Below are 17717 nucleotides of genomic sequence, written 5' to 3'. Positions count from 1 at the left end.
AGTGTAACCTCACTGTAGTCTGGTAGTGTATCCTCACTGTAGTCTGGTAGTGTAACCTCACTGTAGTCTGGTAGTGTATCCTCACTGTAGTCTGGTAGTGTAACCTCACTGTAGTCTGGTAGTGTAACCTCACTGTAGTCTGGTAGTGTAACCTCACTGTAGTCTGGTAGTGTAACCTCACTGTAGTGTAACCTCACTGTAGTCTGGTAGTGTAACCTCACTGTAGTCTGGTAGTGTAACCTCACTGTAGTCTGGTAGTGTAACCTCACTGTAGTCTGGTAGTGTAACCTCACTGTAGTCTGGTAGTGTAACCTCACTGTAGTCTAGTAGTGTAACCTCACTGTAGTCTGGTAGTGTAACCTCACTGTAGTCTAGTAGTGTAACCTCACTGTAGTCTGGTAGTGTAACCTCACTGTTGTCTAGTAGTGTAACCTCACTGTAGTCTGGTAGTGTAACCTCACTGTAGTCTGGTAGTGTATCCTCACTGTAGTCTGGTAGTGTATCCTCACTGTAGTCTGGTAGTGTAACCTCACTGTAGTCTAGTAGTGTAACCTCACTGTAGTCTGGTAGTGTAACCTCACTGTAGTCTGGTAGTGTAACCTCACTGTAGTCTGGTAGTGTAACCTCACTGTAGTCTGGTAGTGTAACCTCACTGTAGTCTGGTAGTGTAACCTCACTGTAGTCTAGTAGTGTAACCTCACTGTAGTCTGGTAGTGTAACCTCACTGTAGTCTGGTAGTGTAACCTCACTGTAGTCTGGTAGTGTAACCTCACTGTAGTCTGGTAGTGTAACCTCACTGTTGTCTAGTAGTGTAACCTCACTGTAGTCTGGTAGTGTAACCTCACTGTAGTCTAGTAGTGTAACCTCACTGTAGTCTGGTAGTGTAACCTCACTGTAGTCTGGTAGTGTAACCTCACTGTAGTCTGGTAGTGTAACCTCACTGTAGTCTACATACAGCATCTTCTAGTCTTTCTAGATTCCCCAACTTCTGCTACTATTATGAGTGTGAGGGTAATCTGTATCAGAGAGGAGAAGGCTGTTTGGTTGGCCTGCTAGGGGGGCAGTCAATTTGACTTTGTAGAGGCAAATAGTAAGTGCTCATCATCTTCCTATGTCTTACATTGTCAGATTTTTTCTCTTTGCCTGTTCCTAAAAGTTAGGAACTATCTTTAGTTTGTCTCAATACAAGCCTATTCTTTTCATGATTTCTCATTCATTGTCATAGGTATTTCATTGAAATGCAAGCTAGCTGCACCATCCATGTCCTTGACTGTCCTATTGTATTAATGTTTTACATTTATCACATAGGCAATAAGTTTTACATGTATCTCAGCTTATCACATCTCTTTACATTGATCATATAACTTATGTGCCAAGTTCTGCCAACCCTGTTTCACCTGGATACTCCCTCATGGCCAATCTGTCTCCTTCACATATACATACTAGGTAGTAGTGTACTCTCTCTCCAGCTCAGCCCTGACATCACAATGACTAGTCAGAAGATGAGTTCTCTACACGTTGATTTAGAACACTCTGACATCACAATGACTAGTCAGAAGATGAGTACTCTACACGTTGATTTAGAACACTCTGACATCACAATGACTAGTCAGAAGATGAGTTCTCTACACGTTGATTTAGAACACTCTGACATCACAATGACTAGTCAGAAGATGAGTTCTCTACACGTTGATTTAGAACACTCTGACATCACAATGACTAGTCAGAAGATGAGTTCTCTACACATTGATTTAGAACACTCTGACATCACAATGACTAGTCAGAAGATGAGTTCTCTACACGTTGATTTAGAACACTCTGACATCACAATGACTCGTCAGAAGATGAGTTCTCTACACGTTGATTTAGAACACTCTGACATCACAATGACTAGTCAGAAGATGAGTTCTCTACACATTGATTTAGAACACTCTGACATCACAATGACTAGTCAGAAGATGAGGTCTCTACATGTTGATTTGACATCACAATGACTAGTCAGAAGATGAGTTCTCTACACGTTGATTTGACATCACAATGACTAGTCAGAAGATGAGGTCTCTACATGTTGATTTGACATCACAATGACTAGTCAGAAGATGAGGTCTCTACATGTTGATTTGACATCACAATGACTAGTCAGAAGATTAGTTCTCTACACGTTGCTTTAGAACACTCTGACATCACAATGACTAGTCAGAAGATGAGTTCTCTACACGTTGATTTAGAACACTCTGACATCACAATGACTAGTCAGAAGATGAGTTCTCTACACGTTGATTTAGAACACTCTGACATCACAATGACTAGTCAGAAGATGAGTTCTCTACACGTTGATTTAGAACACTCTGACATCACAATGACTAGTCAGAAGATGAGTTCTCTACACGTTGATTTAGAACACTCTGACATCACAATGACTAGACAGAAGATGAGTTCTCTACACGTTGATTTAGAACACTCTGACATCACAATGACTAGTCAGAAGATGAGTTCTCTACATGTTGATTTGACATCACAATGACTAGTCAGAAGATGAGTTCTCTACACGTTGATTTAGAACACTCTGACATCACAATGACTAGTCAGAAGATGAGTTCTCTACACGTTGATTTAGAACACTCTGACATTCTCTCAACTTCCATTGGTCAATCCCTCCCTCGCTCCCTGGAGTTCTCTGGTTGCTGTGGTGAATGGCTTGGCTAGAGTAGTGTCCACTGGTCATCTCAGTTAGTCTGATCAACTTTCCATTACTTGTTCATGACTAATCCTCAGACCCCCTACTCCAACTGATGAGGACTAACCCCAAACCTTTTTTATATTTGCAGTGAATGCTGGTTAAGTATCTTATTATGTATAAAAGTGGTTCTCATCAGGAAAAGTCTTTGTCTTCTTCAGGTGGTTAGTGGTTCAGGTGGTTTTAACCTGCGGTTATCCCAGGGTGGGTTAGGCATTCATACAGGCCTGACGCCAGTCCAGTCTTTCTCCCTCTATCTCTCTCTCCTATCCGTTTAGTGAAGAGATTATCTCCTCCGCTCGACTCTGTGCTCTCCTCCAGAGTGAGGTCTTATGGACCTAATGACACCTCCCTGTAGTAGGACCCTCACCCCTCTCTCCTCAGTGGCTGGAGAGAAGAACGTCTCCACTGCTCTGCTCTGACCCCTCTGAGGTCAAACAGCCCTTTCAGAGAGTTAATGTCCAGCAACACAAGCTATGTTTATCTCTCTGGTCGTTGGTCCTCGGAGGAACGGGAGTTTTTTTTGGGGGGGCTGGAAGGGCAATACATAAACACCTTTGTAGGGGGTCGGGGCTGGAGACAGGGGAGCGAGGTCAGTGGGAGTACTGAGTCCTGTCCTTAGTGCCAAACATCCACCTCCTCATCCCTTTCCTCCTCCTCATCCCTTTCCTCCTCCTCCTCTCTTTCCTCCTCCTCATCCCTCTCTCCCAGGCTCAACCCTGGTCACCTGTATTGGAACAGATCTCTGTAAGCCTGGGGGATCTTCTCTATCTCCACAGGCCGAGGCAGGAAGTGCGTTAGTTTCTGGTGTTTCTTAGTCCTTCCCCCCTCCCGTGGCGAGCCGTCCTTGTTGAGCGCTACGTAGTAGAAGCGTCCGGTGTCGGTGTGTTTGTAGAGCGTAGAGGCGTATGTGTTGTACCAATTCTCCTCAAACTGCTCTCTGAACACACACTCCGCTGTTAACTTCTTCTGCGGAAGAGAGGGAGAGATGGTTGAGTGTGGTGTCCGTACAGCAGCTTAATTAGGATATCATTCATGGATTAGTTCATTTATATTTAATTCACATTTTGCCAACAGTTTGAGGAGCAAACTTCACAGCAACAAATTTACAACACAATAATCAACAACAAAGAACGTAAGATGGGGGTACTAAGGGAGAGAGAAGGTAGGAAGGGGGGACTAAGGGAGAGAGAAGGTAAGAAGGGGGATTAAGGGAGAGAGAAGGTAAGAAGGGGGACTAAGGGAGAGAGAAGGTAAGAAGGGGGACTAAGGGAGAGAGAAGGTAAGACGGGGGGACTAAGGGAGAGAGAAGGTAGGAAGGGGGACTAAGGGAGAGAGAAGGTAAGACGGGGGGACTAAGGGAGAGAAAGCCTGCCGAGGGGGAGAGAGAAGGTAAGAAAGGTGGGACTAAGGGAGAGAGAAGGTAAGACGGGGGGACTAAGGGAGAGAGAAGGTAAGACGGGGGGACTAAGGGAGAGAGAAGGTAAGAAGGGGGGACTAAGGGAGAGAGAAGGTAAGACGGGGGGACTAAGGGAGAGAGAAGGTAGGAAGGGGGACTAAGGGAGAGAGAAGGTAAGACGGGGGGACTAAGGGAGAGAAAGCCTGCCGAGGGGGAGAGAGAAGGTAAGAAAGGTGGGACTAAGGGAGAGAGAAGGTAGGAAGGGGGGACTAAGGGAGAGAGAAGGTAAGAAGGGGGGACTAAGGGAGAGAGAAGGTAAGACGGGGGGACTAAGGGAGAGAGAAGGTAGGAAGGGGGACTAAGGGAGAGAGAAGGTAAGACGGGGGGACTAAGGGAGAGAAAGCCTGCCGAGGGGGAGAGAGAAGGTAAGAAAGGTGGGATTAAGGGAGAGAGAAGGTAAGAAGGGGGGACTAAGGGAGAGAGAAGGTAGGAAGGGGGGACTAAGGGAGAGAGAAGGTAAGAAGGGGGGACTAAGGGAGAGAGAAGGTAAGACGGGGGGACTAAGGGAGAGAGAAGGTAAGAAGGGGGACTAAGGGAGAGAGAAGGTAAGACGGGGGGACTAAGGGAGAGAAAGCCTGCTGAGGGGGAGAGAGAAGGTAAGAAAGGTGGGACTAAGGGAGAGAGAAGGTAAGACGGGGGGACTAAGGGAGAGAAAGCCTGCTAAGAAGGGGGGACTAAGGGAGAGAGCCTGTTGAGAAGGTAAGAAAGGTGGGACTAAGGGAGAGAAAGCCTGCTGAGGGGGTGAGAGAAGGTAAGAAAGGTGGGACTAAGGGAGAGAGTGCCTGTTGAGAAGGTAAGAAAGGTGGGACTAAGGGAGAGAAAGCCTGCTGAGGGGGAGAGAGAAGGTAAGACGGGGGGACTAAGGGAGAGAAAGCCTGCTGAGGGGGAGAGAGAAGGTAAGAAAGGTGGGACTAAGGGAGAGAGTGCCTGTTGAGAAGGTAAGAAAGGTGGGACTAAGGGAGAGAAAGCCTGCTGAGGGGGTGAGAGAAGGTAAGAAAGGTGGGACTAAGGGAGAGAGTGCCTGTTGAGAAGGTAAGAAAGGTGGGACTAAGGGAGAGAAAGCCTGCTGAGGGGGAGAGAGAAGGTAAGACGGGGGGACTAAGGGAGAGAAAGCCTGCTGAGGGGGAGAGAGAAGGTAAGAAAGGTGGGACTAAGGGAGAGAGCCTGTAGTCTTGCGGTACGGTTCCTAGGTCTACCATCAGCTGAACTGAACCAATGGAAAGTGTTCCAGGCTCTGTGAGGCAGGTGCTGCTTATGACAGATCAGGCTGCATCCCTTTTTCTTTGCTTTGGGGAGGGTAGTGTGTTTCTATTGGTCACAGGGGAGGGTAGTGTGTTGTTATTGGTCACAGGCGAGGGTAGTGTTATTGGTCACAGGGGAGGGTAGTGTGTTTCTATTGGTCACAGGGGAGGGTAGTGTGTTGTTATTGGTCACAGGGGAGGGTAGTGTGTTGTTATTGGTCACAGGGGAGGGTAGTGTGTTGTTATTGGTCACAGGGGAGGGTAGTGTGTTATTGGACACAGGGGAGGGTAGTGTGTTGTTATTGGTCACGGGAGAGGGTAGTGTGTTGTTATTGGTCATTGCCTCTTCTGCAGGTTTTACTACATCGTCATGTCTTCCATGTCCTCATCTGCATGCTCCTCCCATGTCCTCATCTGCATGTTCCTCCCATGTCCTCATCTGCATGCTCCTCCCATGTCCTCATCTGCATGCTCCTCCCCTATCTCAAGGTGTTACTCAAGGCACGTCCCTTATGAACTATGCTTTTAATGTAACACAGGTCAATATAGTCTACCATTCGTCTATCCTGTCATCTATCCACTATTCATAGTGACAATATAGTTTACAAGTCTGTCTATCCACCATTCAAAGTGACAATATAGTTTACCAGTCTGAAAACACACCACAATGATCCTCTCTAGACTAGTCTACAACACAATGATCCTCCCTAGACTAGTCTACAACACAATGATCGTCCCTAGACTAGTCTACGATACAAAGATCCTCCCTAGACTAGTCTACAACACAATGATCCTCCCTAGACTAGTCTACAACACAATGATCCTCCCTAGACTAGTCTACAACACAATGATCCTCCCTAGACTAGTCTACAACACAATGATCCTCCCTAGACTAGTCTACAACACAATGATCCTCCCTAGACTAGTCTACAACACAATGATCCTCCCTAGACTAGTCTACAACACAATGATCCTCTCTAGACTAGTCTACAACACAATGATCCTCCCTAGACTAGTCTACAACACAATGATCCTCTCTAGACTAGTCTACAACACAATGATCCTCCCTAGACTAGTCTACAACACAATGATCCTCCCTAGACTAGTCTACAACACAATGATCCTCCCTAGACTAGTCTACAACACAATGATCCTCCCTAGACTAGTCTACAACACAATGATCCTCCCTAGACTAGTCTACGATACAAAGATCCTCCCTAGACTAGTCTACAACACAATGATCCTCTCTAGACTAGTCTACAACACAATGATCCTCTCTAGACTAGTCTACAACACAATGATCCTCTCTAGACTAGTCTACGACACAATGATCCTCTCTAGACTAGTCTACAACACAATGATCCTCCCTAGACTAGTCTACAACACAATGATCCTCTCTAGACTAGTCTACAACACAATGATCCTCCCTAGACTAGTCTACAACACAATGATCCTCTCTAGACTAGTCTACGACACAATGATCCTCTCTAGACTAGTCTACAACACAATGATCCTCCCTAGACTAGTCTACAACACAATGATCCTCCCTAGACTAGTCTACAACACAATGATCCTCCCTAGACTAGTCTACAACACAATGATCCTCCCTAGACTAGTCTACAACACAATGATCCTCCCTAGACTAGTCTACAACACAATGATCCTCTCTAGACTAGTCTACAACACAATGATCCTCCCTAGACTAGTCTACAACACAATGATCCTCCCTAGACTAGTCTACAACAATACAATGATCCTCCCTAGACTAGTCTACAACAATACAATGATCCTCTCTAGACTAGTCTACAACACAATGATCCTCTCTAGACTAGTCTACAACACAATGATCCTCTCTAGACTAGTCTACAACAATACAATGATCCTCTCTAGACTAGTCTACAACAATACAATGATCCTCTCTAGATTAGTCTACAACACAATGATCCTCCCTAGACTAGTCTACAACACAATGATCCTCCCTAGACTAGTCTACAACACAATGATCCTCTCTAGACTAGTCTACAACACAATGATCCTCTCTAGACTAGTCTACAACAATACAATGATCCTCTCTAGACTAGTCTACAACACAATGATCCTCTCTAGACTAGTCTACAACACAATGATCCTCTCTAGACTAGTCTACAACACAATGATCCTCCCTAGACTAGTCTACAACACAATGATCCTCCCTAGACTAGTCTACAACACCACAATAATGTATTCTTCATCAAACCATTTGTCATTGTTTTTCATTTTCTTAGGTTGTCTGCTTGACATGTTTAGATTTGATAGGGAAGATGAGGTCCAATATACTGTTACGATTTTCTACTGCCAAGTTTACACCTTCAAAATTACAGTGAAAGGTTTTGTCCAGGAAGTTGTCTGAAAGGGATTGAATATGTTGTTGCCTAATAGTTTTTTGGTAGGTTTCCACACTACTTTCCTTCCATCTATAGCATTTCTTAATATTATTCAGTTCTTTTGGTTTTGATGCCTCATGATTGAGTATTGCTCTGTTCAAGTAGACTGTGATTTTGCTGTGGTCTGATAGGGGTGTTAGTGGGCTGACTGTGAACGCTCTGACAGACTCTGGGTTGAGGTCAGGGATAAAGTAATCTACTGTACTACAGGATCATATCACTTCCACCCTACCTGACATCCTAGACCCACTCCAATTTGCTTACCGCCCCAATAGGTCCACAGACGACGCAATCACACTGTACAGGAGGACCGGCCCTGCAGAAGGCCTACTGGGAGGACCGGCCCTGTAGAAGGCCCACTTTGGGCTAGGGGGCAGTATTTTGACGTCCGGATGAAAAGCGTGCCCAAAGTAAACAGCCTGTTAGTCAGGCCCAGAAGCTAGGATATGCATGTCTAAAGTTTCTAAAACTGTTAAAATAATGTCTGTGAGTATAACAGAACTGATATGGCAGGCAAAACAACAAACCATCCCCCCAAAAAACAATTTCAGCCTACCACTGTTTTCAATGGCTGTCACTTTTATTATGAGGCGAAGTCCTCCCACACTGCAGTTCCTAGAGCTTCCACTAGATGTCAACAGTCTTTAGAAAGAGTTTCAGGCTGGTTTTTGGAAAAATGAGCTAGAAGTTGTAGTTTTTCTAAGTGGCTCCCATTTTGGCTGTAGTGTTTCCATGCGCTTGGGGGAAAGCGCGTTCTTTGTTATTTATCTCCGGTAATGAACATACTGTTCTCCGTCTTAAATTGTATTGTTTATTTACATATTAGGGGACCTGAGGTTTGATTCTAAACGTTGTTTGACTTGTTTGGATAAGTTTATTGGTAACGTTTGGGATTCATTTTGTATGCATTTTGAAGGAGGGAAACCGGTGGATTATTGACTGAAGCGCGCCAGCTATACTGAGTTTTTATGGATATAAAGAAGGACTTTATCGAACAAAAGGACCATTTGTGATGTAACTGGGACCTTTTGGAGTGCCAATAGAAGAAGATAATCAAAGGCATTTATCGCTATTTCTGACTTTCGAGGCGCACCTGCCTGGTTGAAAAATGTTTTTCATGCTTTTGTGTGCGGGGCGCTGTCCTCAGATAATAGCATGGTGTGCTTTCGTCGTAAAGCCTTTTTGAAATCGGACACAGCGGCTGGATTAACAAGAAGTTAAGCTTTATTTTGATGTATTAGACATGTATTTTCATGAATGTTAAATATTTATATTTCTGTAGTTTGAATTTCGCGCTCTGCAATTTCACCGGATGTTGACAAGGTGGGTCGCTAGCGGAACGCCTGCGCTAGAAAGGCTAACCTATCTTCAACTAAATATGGAGCACACCTTTAAAAAGACTGATCGAACTTCATTTAGCCAATGAAAATGTCTCAACAGAATGAAACAAAACACATTTAACATATTTAAAGAACTGGTTTAGATGAATAAATAACAATTATAACTATGATATACAATAATAATATAATAATAATGAGAGAACTAATGAGCCGATTTGATAAAAATAAAGTTCCAAAATGTCATCCTACCTGAATAGCGAGTTGCACTGAGTTCCACCTGCATGTATCAAAAAATAATTATTCTAATGTCTTCTATCATGTAAATGACGTGGAGTTGAAATGCGTTGCTAAAACAAACATCCCCACGTCTGTTTAACTGTTTGTCACCACGCAAATGTGATTATATACTGAACAAAAATATAAAACGCAACAATTTCAACGATTCTACTGAGTTACAATTCAAAGAAAGAAACCAGTCAATTGACATAAATTCATAAGACCCTAATCTATGGATTCCACACGGGCAGGGGCACAGCCATGGGTTGGCCTTGGAGGGAATAGGCCCACCCACTGAGCAGCCAGGCCCACCCACTGAGCAGCCAGGCCCACCCACTGAGGAGCCAGGCCCACCCACTGAGCAGCCAGGCCCACCCACTGAGCAGCCAGGCCCACCCACTGAGGAGCCAGGCCCACCCACTGAGGAGCCGGGCCCACCCACTGAGGAGCCGGGCCCACCCACTGAGGAGCCGGGCCCACCCACTGAGGAGCCGGGCCCACCCACTGAGGAGCCGGGCCCACCCACTGAGGAGCCGGGCCCACCCACTGAGGAGCCAGGCCCACCCACTGAGGAGCCAGGCCCACCCACTGAGGAGCCAGGCCCACCCACTGAGCAGCCAGGCCCACCCACTGAGCAGCCAGGCCCACCCACTGAGGAGCCAGGCCCACCCACTGAGCAGCCAGGCCCACCCACTGAGCAGCCAGGCCCACCCACTGAGGAGCCAGACCCACCCACTGAGGAGCCAGGCCCACCCACTGAGCAGCCAGGCCCACCCACTGAGGAGCCAGGCCCACCCACTGAGCAGCCAGGCCCACCCACTGAGCAGCCAGGCCCACCCACTGAGCAGCCAGGCCCACCCACTGAGGGAGCCGAGGCCCACCCACTGAGGAGCCGGGCCCACCCACTGAGGAGCCGGGCCCACCCACTGAGGAGCCGGGCCCACCCACTGAGGAGCCGGGCCCACCCACTGAGGAGCCAGGCCCACCCACTGAGGAGCCAGGCCCACCCACTGAGGAGCCAGGCCCACCCACTGAGGAGCCAGGCCAACCCACTAAGGAGCCAGGCCCACCCACTGAGCAGCCAGGCCCACTCACTGAGGAGCCAGGCCCACCCACTGAGCAGCCAGGCCCACCCACTGAGCAGCCAGGCCCACCCACTGAGGAGCCAGACCCACCCACTGAGCCGCCAGGCCAACCCACTGAGCCGCCAGGCCCACCCACTGAGCAGCCAGGCCCACCCACTGAGGAGCCAGGCCCACCCACTGAGCAGCCAGGCCCACCCACTGAGCAGATAGGCCCACCCACTGAGGAGCCAGGCCCACCCACTGAGGAGCCGGGCCCACCCACTGAGGAGCCGGGCCCACCCACTGAGGAGCCGGGCCCACCCACTGAGGAGCCGGGCCCACCCACTGAGGAGCCGGGCCCACCCACTGAGGAGCCGGGCCCACCCACTGAGGAGCCGGGCCCACCCACTGAGGAGCCAGGCCCACCCACTGAGCAGCCAGGCCCACCCACTGAGCAGCCAGGCCCACCCACTAAGGAGCCAGGCCCACCCACTGAGGAGCCAGGCCCACCCACTGAGGAGCCAGGCCCACCCACTGAGGAGCCAGGCCCACCCACTGAGCAGCCAGGCCCACCCACTGAGCAGCCAGGCCCACCCACTGAGGAGCCAGGCCCACCCACTGAGGAGCCAGGCCCACCCACTGAGGAGCCAGGCCCACCCACTGAGGAGCCAGGCCCACCCACTAAGGAGCCAGGCCCACCCACTGAGGAGCCAGGCCCACCCACTGAGGAGCCAGGCCCACCCACTGAGGAGCCAGGCCCACCCACTGAGGAGCCAGGCCCACCCACTAAGGAGCCAGGCCAACCCACTAAGGAGCCAGGCCCACCCACTGAGGAGCCAGGCCCACCCACTGAGGAGCCAGGCCCACCCACTGAGCAGCCAGGCCCACCCACTGAGGAGCCAGACCCACCCACTGAGCCGCCAGGCCAACCCACTGAGGAGCCAGGCCCACCCACTGAGCAGCCAGGCCCACCCACTGAGGAGCCAGGCCCACCCACTGAGCAGCCAGGCCCACCCACTGAGCAGATAGGCCCACCCACTGAGGAGCCGGGCCCACCCACTGAGGAGCCGGGCCCACCCACTGAGCAGCCGGGCCCACCCACTGAGCAGCCGGGCCCACCCACTGAGCAGCCGGGCCCACCCTCTGAGCAGCCGGGCCCACCCACTGAGCAGCCGGGCCCACCCACTGAGCAGCCGGGCCCACCCACTGAGCAGCCGGGCCCACCCACTGAGCAGCCGGGCCCACCCACTGAGCAGCCGGGCCCAACAAACCCCCCTCCACAGATGATCCCGCAGGTGAAGAAGCTGTGCTGTCCTTATCTGGACCTCCACCAGCCGAAGCTAAGTAGTAACATTAACATTATGCCTTCTAATTGCAGTCGCTGTACTCATAATATACAGGAGAACGATCGCCTTATGGTGAGGATAGCCGCGCTGCAAGCCCAGCTTCAGATGCAATCGTTAGGCAAGGGTGATTTAAGTGTAGGAAAGGATGAAACAGCGTCTGTGTCAACAGTAAGCTAGAAAGATGTGTCGGCATCGAGTAATCGTCTCCGGCCTCCTCACTGTTAGGGGGAGTGATGAACTATACAGCAGTGTCTCAGAACTCAATCGCTGGTTGAAAACTGTTTCCTGCCCCTCCCAAAAGATTTTCTGGGACTCACCCGCAAACAGGACCAAGCCTGGCCTGCTGAGGAGTGATGGACTCCATCCTAGCTGGAGGGGTGCTCTCATCTTATCTACCAACATAGATAGGGCTCTAACTCCTCTAGCTCCACAATGAGATAGGGTGCAGGCCAGGCAGCAGGCTGTTAGCCAGCCTGCCAACTTAGTGGAGTCTGCCACTAGCACAGTCAGTGTAGTCAGCTCAGCTATCCCCATTGCGACCATGTCTGTGCCTCGATCTAAGTTTGTCAAAACTAAACATGGCGGTGTTCGCCTTAACAATCTCACTGGAATAAAGACCTCCTCCATTCCTGTCATTATTGAAAGAGATTGTGATACCTCACATCTCAAAATAGGTTTACTTAATGTTAGATCCCTCACTTCCAAGGCAGTTATAGTCAATGAACTAATCACTGATCATAATCTTGATGTGATTGGCCTGACTGAAACATGGCTCAAGCCTGATGAATTTACTGTGTTAAATGAGGCCTCTCCTCCTGGTTACACTAGTGACCATATGCATCCCGCAAAGCGGAGGTGTTGCTAACATTTATGACAGCAAATTTCAATACATTTTTAAATGAAATCAGTCATGAAATCTATGCAGCCAACTCACTTTTTATAGCTACTGTTTACAGGCCTCCTGGGCCATATACAGCGTTTCTCACTGAGTTCACTGAATTCCTATCGGACCTTGAAGTCATGGCAGATAATAATCCATTTTTTTTGTGACTTTAATATTCACATGGAAAAGTCCACAGACCCACTCCAAAAGGCTTTCGGAGACATCATCGACTCAGTGGGTTTTGTCCGGACCTACTCACTGCCACAAGTCATACTCTGGACCTGATCTAGTAACCTGATCTAGTAACCTGATCTAGTATCCTGATCTAGTAACCTGATCTAGTATCTTGATCTAGTATCTTGATCTAGTAGCCTGACTAGTAACCTGATCTAAGATTTTGATCTAGTAGCCTGACTAGTAACCTGATCTAGTAGCCTGACTAGTAACCTGTTCTAGTAACCTGATCTAGTAACCTGATCTAGTATCCTGATCTAGTATCCTGATCTAGTAGCCTGATCTAGTAACCTGATCTAGTAATCTGATCTAGTATCCTGATCTAGTAATCTGATCTAGTATCCTGATCTAGTAACCTGATCTAGTAACCTGATCTAGTAACCTGACTAGTAACCTGACTAGTAACCTGACTAGTAACCTGATCTAGTAACCTGATCTAGTATCTTGATCTAGTAATCTGATCTAGTATCCTGACTAGTAACCTGATCTAGTTATCTGATCTAGTAACCTGATCTAGTATCTTCACTAGTAACCTGATCTAGTATCTTCACTAGTAACCTGATCTAGTATCTTGATCTAGTAGCCTGATCTAGTAACCTGATCTAGTAATCTGATCTAGTATCCTGATCTAGTAATCTGATCTAGTATCCTGATCTAGTAACCTGTTCTAGTAACCTGATCTAGTAACCTGATCTAGTATCCTGATCTAGTATCCTGATCTAGTAACCTGGTCTAGTATCCTGATCTAGTAATCTGATCTAGTATCCTGATCTAGTAATCTGATCTAGTATCCTGATCTAGTAACCTGATCTAGTAACCTGATCTAGTAACCTGACTAGTAACCTGACTAGTAACCTGACTAGTAACCTGATCTAGTAACCTGATCTAGTATCTTGATCTAGTAATCTGATCTAGTATCCTGACTAGTAACCTGATCTAGTTATCTGATCTAGTAACCTGATCTAGTATCTTCACTAGTAACCTGATCTAGTATCTTCACTAGTAACCTGATCTAGTATCTTGATCTAGTAACCTGATCTAGTATCTTGATCTAGTAACCTGATCTAGTATCTTGATCTAGTAACCTGATCTAGTAACCTGATCTAGTATCTTGATCTAGTAACCTGGTCTAGTAACCTGATCTAGTAACCTGATCTAGTATCTTCACTAGTAACCTGATCTAGTATCTTCACTAGTAACCTGATCTAGTAGCCTGACTAGTAACCTGATCTAGTATCCTGATCTAGTAACCTGATCTAGTATCTTCACTAGTAACCTGATCTAGTATCCTGATCTAGTAGCCTGACTAGTAACCTGATCTAGTAACCTGATCTAGTATCCTGATTTAGTAACCTGGTCTAGTAACCTGATCTAGTAACCTGATCTAGTAACCTGATCTAGTATCCTGATCTAGTATCCTGGTCTAGTAACCTGATCTAGTAACCTGATCTAGTATCCTGATCTAGTAACCTGATCTAGTATCTTCACTAGTAACCTGATCTAGTAACCTGATCTAGTATCTTGATCTAGTAACCTGGTCTAGTAATCTGATCTAGTAACCTGATCTAATATCTTCACTAGTAACCTGATCTAGTATCTTCACTAGTAACCGGATCTAGTAGCCTGACTAGTAACCTGATCTAGTATCCTGATCTAGTAACCTGATCTAGTATCTTCACTAGTAACCTGATCTAGTATCCTGATCTAGTATCCTGATATAGTAGCCTGACTAGTAACCTGATCTAGTATCCTGATCTAGTAACCTGATCTAGTATCTTCACTAGTAACCTGATCTAGTAGCCTGACTAGTATCCTGATCTAGTAACCTGGTCTAGTAACCTGATCTAGTAACCTGATCTAGTATCCTGATCTAGTATCCTGATCTAGTAACCTGATCTAGTATCCTGATTTAGTAACTTGGTCTAGTAACCTGATCTAGTAACCTGATCTAGTAACCTGATCTAGTAACCTGATCTAGTATCCTGATTTAGTAACCTGGTCTAGTAACCTGATCTAGTAACCTGATCTAGTAACCTGATCTAGTATCCTGATTTAGTAACTTGGTCTAGTAACCTGATCTAGTAACCTGATCTAGTATCTTGATCTAGTATCTTGATCTAGTAACCTGATCTAGTAACCTGATCTAGTAACCTGATCTAGTAACCTGATCTAGTATCTTGATCTAGTAACCTGGTCTAGTAACCTGGCCTAGTAACCTGATCTAGTAACCTGATCTAGTATCCTGATCTAGTAATCTGATCTAGTATCCTGATCTAGTATCTTCACTTGTAACCTGATCTAGTATCCTGATCTAGTAACCTGATCTAGTAACCTGATCTAGTAACCTGATCTAGTAACCTGATCTAGTAACCTGATCTAGTAACCTGATCTCGTATCTTCACTAGTAACCCGATCGAGTAACCTGATCTAGTATCTTGGTCTAGTAACCTGATCTAGTAACCTGATCTAGTAACCTGATCTAGTATCCTGATCTAGTATCCTGATCTAGTATCTTCACTAGTAACCTGATCTACTATCCTGATCTACTATCCTGATCTAGTATCCTGATCTAGTATCCTGATCTAGTAATCTGATCTAGTATCTTCACTAGTAACCTGATCTAGTAACCTGATCTAGTATCCTGATCTAGTAATCTGATCTAGTATCCTGATCTAGTATCTTCACGAGTAGCCTGATCTAGTATCCTGATCTAGTATCCTGATGTAGTAGCCTGATCTAGTAACCTGATTTAGGAACCTGATCTAGTAACCTGATCTAGTAATCTGATCTAGTATCCTGATCTAGTATCTTCACTAGTAGCCTGACTAGTAACCTGATCTAGTAACCTGATCTAGTAACCTGATCTCGTAACCTTGTCTAGTAACCTGATCTAGTAACCTGATCTAGTAACCTGATCTAGTAGCCTGATCTAGTAACCTGATCTAGTAACCTGGTCTAGTATCCTGATCTAGTAACCTGATCTAGTATCTTGATCTAGTAACCTGATCTAGTATCTTGATCTAGTAACCTGATCTAGTAACCTGATCTAGTAACCTGATCTAGTAACCTGATCTAGTAACCTGATCTAGTGTCCTGATCTAGTAACCTGGTTTAGTAACCTGGTTTAGTAACCTGATCTAGTGACCTGGTCTAGTATCTTGATCTAGTATCTTGATCTAGTATCTTGATCTAGTATCTTGATCTAGTAGCCTGACTAGTAACCTGATCTAAGGTCTTGATCTAGTAGCCTGACTAGTAACCTGATCTAGTAGCCTGACTAGTAACCTGTTCTAGTAACTTGATCTAGTAACCTGATCTAGTATCCTGATCTAGTAGCCTGATCTAGTAACAAGGTCTAGTAACCTGGTCTAGTATCCTGATCTAGTAACCTGATCTAGTATCCTGATCTAGTATCCTGATCTAGTAATCTGATCTAGTATCCGGATCTAGTATCCGGATCTAGTATCCTGATCTAGTAACCTGATCTAGTAACCTGATCTAGTAACCTGATCTAGTAACCCGATCTAGTAACCTGATCGAGTAACCTGATCTAGTATCTTGGTCTAGTAACCTGATCTAGTATCCTGATCTAGTATCCTGATCTAGTATCTTCACTAGTAACCTGATCTAGTATCCTGATCTACTATCCTGATCAAGTATCCTGATCTAGTATCCTGATCTAGTAATCTGATCTAGTATCTTCACTAGTAACCTGATCTAGTAACCTGATCTAGTAACCTGATCTAGTATCCTGATCTAGTATCCTGATCTAGTAATCTGATCTAGTATCCTGATCTAGTATCTTCACGAGTAGCCTGATCTAGTATCCTGATCTAGTATCCTGATGTAGTAGCCTGATCTAGTAACCTGATTTAGGAACCCGATCTAGTATCCTGATCTAGTATCTTCACTAGTAGCCTGATTGGTACCCTGATCTAGTATCTTGGTCTAGTAACCTGATCTAGTAACCTGATCTAGTATCCTGATCTAGTATCCTGATCTAGTATCTTCACTAGTAACCTGATCTAGTATCCTGATCTACTATCCTGATCAAGTATCCTGATCTAGTATCCTGATCTAGTAACCTGATCTAGTAACCTGATCTAGTAACCTGGTCTAGTATCCTGATCTAGTATCTTGATCTAGTAACCTGATCTAGTAACCTGATCTAGTAACCTGATCTAGTAACCTGGTCTAGTAACCTGATCTAGTGTCCTGATCTAGTAACCTGGTTTAGTAACCTGGTTTAGTAACCTGATCTGGTGACTTGGTCTAGTAACCTGATCTAAGATCTTGATCTAGTAGCCTGACTAGTAACCTGATCTAGTAGCCTGACTAGTAACCTGATCTAGTATCTTGATCTAGTAACCTGATCTAGTATCCTGATCTAGTATCCTGATCTAGTAGCCTGATCTAGTAACAAGGTCTAGTAACCTGGTCTAGTATCCTGATCTAGTAACCTGATCTAGTATCCCGATCTAGTATCCTGATCTAGTATCCTGATCTAGTATCCTGATCTAGTATCTTCACTAGTAACCTGATCTAGTAACCTGATCTACTATCCTGATCTAGTATCCTGATCTAGTATCCTGATCTACTATCCTGATCAAGTATCCTGATCTAGTATCCTGATCTAGTAATCTGATCTAGTATCTTCACTAGTAACCTGATCTAGTAACCTGATCTAGTAACCTGATCTAGTATCCTGATCTAG

At 46.1% G+C, this 17717-nt stretch overlaps 1 protein-coding gene across 1 annotated transcript in view; it reads right to left on the bottom strand.

Moving 5' to 3' along the window:
- Positions 1-2522: 2522 nt before the first annotated feature.
- Positions 2523-17717, bottom strand: part of LOC139581829 (fibroblast growth factor 16-like) — a 170467-nt gene continuing 155272 nt past the window's right edge. Inside the window, exon 3 of the mRNA XM_071412034.1 lies at positions 2523-3706. Within this exon, the coding sequence (XP_071268135.1) occupies positions 3461-3706 (246 nt within the window). The 3' untranslated portion in view covers positions 2523-3460. The remainder of the gene's footprint in view (positions 3707-17717) is intronic.

Source organism: Salvelinus alpinus, chromosome 7 (genome assembly GCF_045679555.1).
Source record: "Salvelinus alpinus chromosome 7, SLU_Salpinus.1, whole genome shotgun sequence".
Classification (NCBI taxonomy): domain Eukaryota; kingdom Metazoa; phylum Chordata; class Actinopteri; order Salmoniformes; family Salmonidae; genus Salvelinus; species Salvelinus alpinus.
This window is presented reverse-complemented; position numbering and strand designations above follow the sequence as displayed.